At 38.7% G+C, this 10462-nt stretch overlaps 1 protein-coding gene across 3 annotated transcripts in view; it reads right to left on the bottom strand.

Annotated features, from left to right (window-relative positions):
• Positions 1-7404: 7404 nt before the first annotated feature.
• Ccdc122 (coiled-coil domain containing 122) overlaps positions 7405-10462 on the bottom strand; it is a 59244-nt gene continuing 56186 nt past the window's right edge. For all 3 annotated transcript variants that reach the window (XM_060391467.1, XM_060391468.1, XM_060391469.1), the window contains one exon: positions 7405-8387. In XM_060391467.1, coding sequence (XP_060247450.1) covers positions 8190-8387 — 198 coding nt within the window. In that variant the 3' untranslated portion in view covers positions 7405-8189. The remainder of the gene's footprint in view (positions 8388-10462) is intronic.

Raw genomic sequence — 10462 nt, 5'->3', positions numbered from 1 at the left:
AATTGTTTGAATTTACACATTTATAATATTTGAATTAAACTACATATAGATATATATCGTAGGTTTTAGTACTAACAATGTTAGTGAAGTAGTTAATAGTTTAAAATTAGATTATATATTAGTAACATTATATACTATAATTTTAATATATATATGTCAAACACTAACAATGTTAGTATTTTAAGTGTTTTGTGTTCAGAAGGTGAAAGGTTATATTGACCTGATATAATAATGAAAAACATAATCCCTTACCACTAAAAATGGTTTTTGATAAATTCTTATTTAAGTTTTGACATAGTTAGAACATTAGCAATGTATTCTGGCATTGTTGTCAATAAATATTGTTAAAGGTGCTGTGCATTACCTGTGATCCTGGATGCCCTAGCTTTGGTATTTTACAAAGTTCTGCCCTATAGGTCCGCGTTTCCTTGTATCTTGCTTAGTTCATTGTTCTTGCTAGGCACCAGATCATTTCTCTAGTGTTCCTGAGCTATGGATGGACTGATGAAGCCTTAGGGGTGGTGTCTGCTAATTTTAAATGGTAGAAAAGATAGGAAGGAGTCTGAGGAAAGCAGGATGTTATAATATGAAGACATTGTGTCTGAGAGTGTACAAATATTAATTTGTCATCTAGATGGAATGAAAGCAATTGGAATATTTTCCCCAAATGTTGCCTTTTTACAAAAGTGCTTGTATGAATTTTCTAACAAATCTGTCTATCGTCATGTGACCTTGCCGCGGCTGAAAACTACACGAAAGCTTTTACCTTAGAGTTTCAGGATCAAGATTTATCTATTAATTATTGTTTATAACAACATGATACTTCTTTAGGACACTAATACCAAAAAGATTAATAATATAAAATAGTGATTTATTATTTTGAAAGCTAAGTGTACTTTTATTGATGTACTAACTACATGTAATGATGTTACTACCTTTAAGCTTGCCTTTTTACTTAAATAAAACATTAAAATCACACCAAATGACAAAGGGGCAGTGATTAGATTCCCGGGACTTTAGGTGTTCTTTGCTTCTTCATTGCTTTCCCCTGTTGTGAGTGGAGCTGACCTGGATGAGGGAGAAACAGGAGCAGAACAAGGCACGGCTTTGAAAAACAGAGATTTCAGTGTGGTACTATTTTTGCAAGGTGACTTAGTTTTAGATTCCCCACATTCATCCCCGAGATGAAGAATTTTGAGTAAGTGATTTGTTCTTGAGGTTTTCCCAGGAAACCGGCGAGGGAAGCAAGACTGGTAAGGAAGAAAGACGAAAAGCTGTAGTAAAGTCCTTCTGAGGGCACAGTCCTCTCTAAGGCAGTCTCAGGCAAGAACAACCGGAAGCAACAGCAAGCCGGGGCTGGGAGAGGTCTGCGGAGAGAGGATTACAGCAGAGCTGCCGGGATCCGGGAAGAGCGCTGTGCCTATTACAGTGTGTTTCTACCACGAAGCATTTCAAGTCAAGGCACCTCCCCTCGCCTGTGCCAGGTATACTTGAAGACGGTGTTTGCGGTGTTTGAGATCTAACTCCCAGTTAAGCTTCGGGGTGCCAGAATGAGAGCTTAACCTGAAGACTGCAAAGCACGGCTGCTCGAGGCGGAAACGGCAAAGGCCTGGCTATGGAAGTGGGGTTTTAGATGCAAGCAAACAAAGAGATGCGAAGGAATTCAACTAATCATTAGGAAACTGCATAGGTGATATTGAGATTAGGAGAAATAATCTAATGAAAAGCTGGAGAAAAGAATGACTCTGAGAAGGCAATGTGAGACCCACGAGCTAAAATAAATCTGATCGAATGGTCTGGCAAAGTAAAAGAAATACATATCAGAGATGAAAGGGTTCTCAGGGGAAAACAAACAAACAAACAAAACTCCCCTAAAGGAAGACTCTTAAGAATGGCTGGATCCTGTCTTGGTGAGAACTGATAAGCTAGGGTCAGATGGAAGGGGAGGAGGACCTCCCCTATCAGAGGACTTAGAGAGGGGCATGGGAGGAGATGAGGGAGGGTGGGGTTGGAAGGGAGGGAGGGAGGGGGCTACAGCTGAGATACAAAGTAAATAAACTGTAATTAATATTAAAAATTTTTAAAAGGAAAAAAAAAGGAATGGCTGTACCATGACAATGTGAAGAGAAAGTATTTTCAGCCAAGCAGATGTGCTGACATCTGGCTGCATCTGGGCATGGGCTACTTAAATCTGGGTCATAGAAGACAAATTAACTTTCCAAGGTGTAAGCTGACATGTTTTCTATGTCAAATGTAAAAAGGACTATAGAGTCAAGAGCAACCACTGTAAGAACACCTTGGAAAAGCTTCTCTTCAAGGACTGTATGTCTGGCCTATGTAAGACAATGCTGCGCCAATAAGAAATAACAGAAGATGAAGCAGGGGCCAAGTTTTATCTACTTTGGAAAATGTATTGATGCATTTATCTTAGACTGACAGTGTGCTCTCACTGCCTCTAAACTACCTTGTGCTGTGTGAATGAGCAGGGCTAGTAATTTCAGTAATTTAAGGGTTTTATTCAAATTTTGATATGATTTTTATGTCAGTGTCCTAGATAAGAAACCTTTAAAAGGGTATTTATCACACAAAACGTGGATTTGCTTCTGAACTACATAATTTCATTAATTAAGAGGTTGAAGTCTCATTGCTTCGTGTCTGTCTTTCCTGGATTATGCAAACAGCAACCCTGTCATTACCAAATCATACGCTAGCTTTCTTTTTCTAAAGAACTAGAGCTCATAGCTACCATTTAAAAGTAATGTTACAAAAAAATAAAAGTAATGTGTAGCATTTTATTCTCGGTTATATGTTGGATGGATCTATTCTTCTATGAATATCTGTTCCAACTTTTGTTGTTCTTGTCTTTGGTTGGGGCTCAGGAATACTAAAGAGAAGGTGCCACACTGTAGCTAATATGATATAGAAAACCTGTTTTCATTTGACCTTGCCAAACTTACCGGCAAAGGACAAAAATGGTCCTGTTATAAATGCCCTACATATTCAGATAACACGGGTTATTTGTTACAGTCACCTAACATTTAGTTTCTGATCATTAGCTTTGGCAATCATTAGCTTTGTTAATGAAAAAATAAAATTTTAACAATATTGAATGATCACCTAAAAAAATGAGCATCTAGCAAATCAAAAGTACACACACTCTTGAATCAATAGCCTGCCAATATGACAGTCCCAAATCATATTAGCATGGGCCTTTAGCAACATTTATGGATGAACAATGAATTCTGTTTGGTACAAGGTGATAAAGGCTTCGGGGGCATCTCCTGTCTGAACAAACTTTAAAAGGTTTCATAACAATGTCTATAAACCAAATTCCATTTTCCTTAACCAAAATGTCTTTTCGGATGTTGATCCTTATGCAGTATTACTTGTGCTTTTCAGTGCTGCTCAGTTTTAACCATAAATTTTCTTTGGTCAAATTCTTTTTATGCTTATAGTCCAGGAAAAAAAATGATATAGACAAAATATCATTGCCTGTTAGAGTTAAGTTAAAGTTTTCTTTTAGAATCATTTCCTTGTGGGGCCATGCACATACACTCGGACTCAGAGCTTCACCTCTGCCCCCTGCTGAACTGTGCAATGATATCTTAGGCAAGGCTTGTCTAAGCCTGCATTTGCCCAACTATAAATCAGAGATAATTCTGTCTACCTTGAGCTTTTTTTCTTTTTTGAGAATGAAAAGAAATAATGTGTACCACTTGCCAAATCGGGCGGAGCATGTTCACTCAGCATCATACTGCTGCTTGGTATTACCCCACATAGGCAGCGTTTTAGAAAATAGCACCAGTGGCCAGTGGCCTGGGAGAGATCGGTCCAAAGATAATAAGTACAAGTCGTTTATATCAGTCATGAAAGCATCTTAATATCAGTCATGACTGGTTTGAACACGTGCAATAGGGCTTTCAAGAAAATACCAGTCTCTTCCCATTGGTTAACTCTAATTTACCCATGGAGCATATCTTTTGAAAGTCAATACTGTGAGGTAGTGATTGCTGTTATTTTTTTTTCTTCCTGCTGTGTTCTTGCATTTATTACATGGCTCTAAGCATTTAGGTAGGAACACCAAGCAGGCTCTTGGCAGATGCTGCTGAAAACAAAGAGCTCCCTTGCTGGTTTTGAGCTCCATATTAGGATGGTTAAGATCCACAACAGAAATAATATCTAGAAATCATAGAAGATTGAAGCTTTTGAGAAAGAAATTGCTGAGTCACTCAAAGCAGAAAGAACTACAGAAGTTTATAGCAGAAATAAGAGTAGAAGAATACATGGATAGAATAACAACTTACAGTCAGATAAAAGTTGGCAAGCACACACAAAGACAGAATTGAATAGCGGAGGATTTGTGATTGTGCATATATGCAGTTTTGGAAAATCAAGCAACTAGTCAGGTGACTAGAAGAGGCATGTTCGAAATGGAACCTATCTCTTGCCCATGACTACAGCAAGCATCTGCAGGCACAGCACAAGCAGATGATGTTGGAGACCAGTTGGAGTACATTTCTGCAGAGGCCAGGGAGGTAAAATCATGGTGCTTGACCCAGGAGCTCCATCCCTGCTGACAAAGCAACTTAGGTTCCCCAGGAACTTAACCCACCTCTAATGAGGAAAAAAAATAGCTATAAAAGGAGTGTTTACCTAAGAGTTTGAACTGGAAGTCTGTGTGAGAAAGATACTGTCACAGTTCGGCTAAGCTTGAAAGTGTTTCCCCAATAGCTCATGTGTTGAGTTTGGTCCTCCCTGTGGTAATGCTGAGGTGGTGCAGTCTTTAAGAGACAAGGCCTAGTGGAAGGCTCTTCCCTATTTGGTTATATGCCCTCAGAAGAGATTGAGACAGTTTTCCTGGGACCCAATTAATCCCTGGTGGCTTCTTGACTTGATATTTGACGATGTAATCTGTCATTTTGTGTGTGTTCCCTACCCACCATGTGAGAACAGTATAAGGAATCCCCTACTACAGCAGGTGTTGTGCTGTTTGGACTTTCAGCTACCAATATTGTGACCTAAATCATTTTTTTTTTCTTTAGAAGTACCCAGATTTGGGCATTTTGTAACAGAAAGTTTTCAGTAACAGAAAAGAGCCTAATATAAAACTCTAGTTCTATATGTGTTGTATAGAAATAAAAACAACACAATTGCTAACATTGAACTTTATTAATGTGTTGAAATACCTCTTTTACTATATTTCAAATTTTAGAGCTATTTTAATTTGGTTGGTGCTCTAGTTTGTGTCCTGTTGCTATAATTAACAGTATAAACAAAAGCAACTTGGAAAAGAAAGGGTTTATTTCATCTTACATCAGGAAGGGAGGTTAGGGCAGAAAGTCAAGGTGGAAACCTGGAGACAGGAGCTGAAGCAGAGTTCATAAAGGAACACCGCTTACTGGCTTGTTCTCCATGGCTTGCTCAACCTTTCTTTCATGGGTACCACTGTCTACAGTTGGTTCAGCCCTCCTATACCAATTATTAGTCAAAAAATAATACACAGACTTGCCTACAGGGCAATCTAATGGAAACATTTTATTAATTGAGTTTTCCTCTTTCCAGATGACTCCAGGTTGTATCTCAAGTTGACAACAACAGTAACAAAACAAATAAACAAAAAAAACTCCAGCACATTTGGTTCTTTAGTTTGATTGTTCATTGAGACTATGGAAGCTCAGGCTGGTCTGAAATAGTATGTGGCTCAGAATGGGCCTGAAACTCCTGTACTAGTCCTGCCTCAAGCCTCCATTAATGCTAGGACTACAGACCAAGCTAGCATACCCAGCTTATTTCTTCTTGATCACTGTGAAAGTCTCCATTATTTGAAACAGTAGTTAATTTAAAAGAACATGTCTTTCACATAATTTAACTATCGTAAGTTGAAACTAAGTGCATGTGTCATTATAAAAATATACTGATCATTGTTTTCTCAAATATGATCCTCATCTCAGCTAGCTTTATTTGCTTTGTATATTTATGTTAAAAAGAAGTTTCAAATATGTAACTGGAGGGTTCCAGTTTGACTAGATGTCAGCTCAGGTCTTCAACTATAATTGCTATGATTGTCTCCAAGAAGGCCTGCTTGGCCTCTTAACCCCCTGCATAGCTTCCTAGCATGGCTTTTCTTTACAGGTAAACAAAAACATAAGGGTGTTATGTGGAGCTATAAGACTAGATTTGGCACATCAGCAGTATGAGTGTGCCTGATGTTGACACTAGCTTGAGATAAAATCAGGTGCACTGCAGCTTAGAAGAAAACCACTCTTTTAATGCCTCCTCCCTCTGACCCAAGTCATGGCGGTTCCCTCATCTCGCAGCTGCCACTGACTATGCTTCTGGAGTGGTTCCTTGAGATGGTTAGGGTTAACTATCATCTTAACAGAAGTTAGAGTCACCGGAAAGAAGGCCCTCTGAGCATATCTGGGAGCATCATCTTGATTACTTTAAGGCAGGAAGACCTACCTACTGTGGATGACCCCATTCACAGGGGCAGGGCATTCTGTGCAGCATAAGGGTAGAGAAAGGAAACTGAGCACTGGAAAGTGTGAGTTCATTGCTCTTCTGACTGTGGAAGCAATACAATGAGCTACATTGAGTTCCTGATGCCCTGACTTCCTTGCCATGATGAATTCAAACCTGGAACTCTAGACTAAAATTAGCCTTTCCTCTGTAAGTTGTTTTTGTCATAATGTTTTATCAGGGCAATAGGTAAAGAACCTCCAACCATCCACAATAAAACATACTCTGCAGGCTCGGATGGACCTGACTCTGGGGTTCTCGAGCACTGTCTGCCTCTATTTGTTCTTTCACTGCATTTTCCTGTGACAGGAACTCAAGCTGTCAGTGATCACAATTATGAACTTAAAAGGAGATGAGAAAACTAGGACTTTAAAATGCATATTATGCTAACATATATCTAGACGTGCAGCATCTGGTTCAAGCTTGTCTCCAGCTGAGCACAGTGAGTGCTCTCACGGTCTGCAAACTTAACCATTTCTATTTGCAGTAGCTCTTCTGAGTGACAGAACAAAGCTGATTATGTTACAGCAACAGCCATTTGAAGTGTTAACTGTGGTAAGCCACGATAACCTGTGCTAAGACTGTTATCACCAGGCATAATGAGATTACTAATATCAGGTTTTCTATCGGCTACACACTCACTAAACGTTAGACACATAGGAAGGTGAGAAGATGAATTCAAAATGTCTCAGTGTTGCTTCTTTGAAATAATTTAATCCTACAAGTGAATATTTTTAAACTGTGTCTTTAGTAATTAATATTTTATTTTTGCCTTTTTCTAGTTGTGATCAGCGGAGCATGAAAGAGAGCAATTTTATCTTCAGAGGTGTTTTTATGTTCAATTTATTGCCATTGAAAAAGAATTTGCCTTTCAATATGGAGAAATACCTCTTTAAAGAGCTTTATTGTATGCTTATCTTATATGATGCTACAACTTTATTTTAGTCACAATATAGGAATAAAGAATTTATAGGCTGAAGAGTAAACACCAATCTTATGTACTGCAACACTCTAAAATATGTTATTTAATACCAAAGGAAAATGATGACTATCTCCTGGAGAAAAGAGGAAACAATAAAATAGTTGATGCATTAAACATATAATGGCATTATTTATCACGAATATTAATATTCAAGGGCTATTGCAAAGACAGTTATATAAAAAGAACTAATAAAAAGTTTCTTTAAATATCTCAACAATTTAAGTCATTGAAAATACAACTGTTATGAATGGGGAGGAGGTCCCCCCTATTAGTGGACTTGGAAAGGGGCACGGTGGAGATGAGGGAGGGAGGGAGGGACTGGGAGGGAATGAGGGATCGGGACACGGCTGGGATACAGAGTTAATAAAATGTAACTGATAAAAATAAAAAAAAAAGAAAATACAACTGTTTCTTCTAAATTTGTACTTTGTAGGGTAAAAATTTGACTTCCCCATTGTTAGCAGCAGGCATTCAGGACTGCATATGCACACACATTCTTTTGATAGCTTCCTTGAGGCACTGGTATTGTCTACCTAGTGCTATGCAACACAGATAGGGAGGCACTTGAACCAACAGATACCTGATTCAAAACAAACAAAAAAAAATGAAGAAGGAAAGAAAAAGAAAATATCTGTCCTTGAGACAGGCCCCTGATACTGGCACTGGCTGTGAAGAGTCCAAAAGAGCTTTACAGGGTTCTTTCCCACAATGCTGTTGGCTTGTTCAGTATTTTGCTGGCTTCCTTCACTCCAATGCGCTTTTTTAACTCAGCTGCAGTTTTTTTCAGTTGTTCAATGTTCTGTTGCCATTTTCTCCTATTTAGCTGAATCTTGTCCACCTGACAATGCAAACGCTTAAGAATTGCATCATATCTCTTATGTTGCACCTGTTAGAAAACAGTACACATCAACCGTGCTTGTGAGCATGAGAAACTAACAGTCAAAACAGAGGCTCTGCTTCTTCCAGGGAGAAGCACTAGAAACCATTCATCGTAAATAATCAACACAAACAAGAATTATGCAAATACTCAACATATTACGAATGCTGAAAGTTTTCTGCATAAAATGGCCGTAATACCTTTTGTTGTGGGTAGTATTATTCATTTGTGTGTGTGAGAGAGAAGACACGGAAAATCAGAGTGATCTGGACAGTTCAAAGCTAACTAGCAATGTTTGGGATTTGAACTTCAGCTACCCAGTGCGAAGTAAATGGGGCCTGAAGTTGCTCTTTATTGAGTTCTATCTGATGAATTGTAATCCTAGTATCTAAACTGAGAGCTTAATTTAAAAGTGTGTCTTGGTAGCACAGCTTATCCTCACAAAGCTCGTGTTTCAGTGATTCACGACGGCCAGATGGTAAGACCATGCTCATTGTGAATGGTGAGCAGGGGAGTGGCTTCTGTATCTCATTTTTATTTTACCTCCTAGGAATGCTGTGTGCCCACCTCACAGGCAGACCTCCTCTGGCTCTGAAGACTTACCAATTCATGAATCACCCATTGTTCTATTACACTCAGTTAAGTTTAATTGCTCTAGTGTCTTTGTTTCAGTACTGGTTAAAGGAAATGGTTTTGTTTTCTATATCCAGTGGCTCACTGAAACACAGATCCATATACAGGTCCAAAAACAAAACAAAACAAAACAAAACAAAGGCAGTAGTTCTCAACCTTCCTAATACTGTGACCATTTAATACAGTTCCTCATGTTGTGGTGACCCCCAACCATAAAATTATTTTTGTTGCTACTTCTTAACTGTAATTTTGCTACTGTTATGAATTGTAATATAAATATCTGTGTTTTCTGATGGTCTTAGACAAGCCCTGTGAGAGGTAATTTAACCCCTAAAGGGGTCACAAACCACAGGTTAAGAACTTCTGGTGTAAGAGATTATGTGATCTGTTTCTTTTCCATTAAGTAATTGAGTAAATTCTGAGCCAGACAAGGACACACTCCAAGGCAATGAAACAGTAGAAATTACAAGTGACATGGTATCTAGCAAGAAGAAGGCAAAAAAAAAAGGTATTTACCTGCAAATTTCATCATTTCACATTTTATAAATCGACCTGAATTCTACTGTATATATGAACTACATTTTCATTATCCATTCATCATAAAAGGATATTTAGTTTTCTCCTATGTCCTAGCTATTTATTGTGCATACAGCAGCAATGAACATTGCTGAGAAAGCATCTGTGAAGTAGCATGTTGAGTTCTTTGAGCATATGCCAAGGGTAAGAGCTTGGTCATAGGTAGATCTGCCGTTAGCTTTTCTGAGACTTCTCCTTACTGATTTCTGTGGCGGCGACACCGGTGTCTAAACTCACCAACAGTGAATGAGGCTTCCTTATTCCACATGCTCACCAACACAGTTTTTAGTTGTTTACTTGATTTCAGCCAATCTGACCAGGTAAGATGTAGTCTCATGTTACTTTAAAATTTTTTTAAATATTATCGTTTACAATCTACTCACTTTGTATCCAGATTGTAGCCACCTCCCTCCCACTTCCTCCCTATCCCCATCCCTGAGTCCACTGAAAAGGGGGAGTCCTCCTCCCTTACTGGCTGACCCTAGCCTATCAAGTCTCATTAGGACTCTGGATCCTCTTTCTGTGTAAGGCCACTGTACCAGGGGTAAGGGATCAAAGAGTAGGCAACTGAATTCATGACCCAGAGAGGACAGGAGCTCCACAAGGATACCAATAAGGCCAAAAAAATCTGGCCCCAGGGAGGCCTTCAGAGACTGATGCACTAACCAAGGACCATGCATGAAGAGGATGTAGAACCCCTGCTCAGATGTAGCCTATAAGCAGCTCAGTTTCCAAGAGGGTTTTCTAGTAAAGAAAGGAGGGGTTGTCTCTGATATGAACTTATGGTACTTCCTCCCCAACCCCTTTTTTAAAAAAATTACTTCTTATATTTATTTTTTTATTCACTTTACATCCCAATTGTAGTCCTCTCCCTC

This window comes from Meriones unguiculatus, chromosome 9 (genome assembly GCF_030254825.1).
Source record: "Meriones unguiculatus strain TT.TT164.6M chromosome 9, Bangor_MerUng_6.1, whole genome shotgun sequence".
NCBI lineage: Eukaryota > Metazoa > Chordata > Mammalia > Rodentia > Muridae > Meriones > Meriones unguiculatus.
The sequence above is the reverse complement of the archived record's forward strand: the minus strand, read 5'-3'. Positions and strand labels throughout refer to the sequence as shown.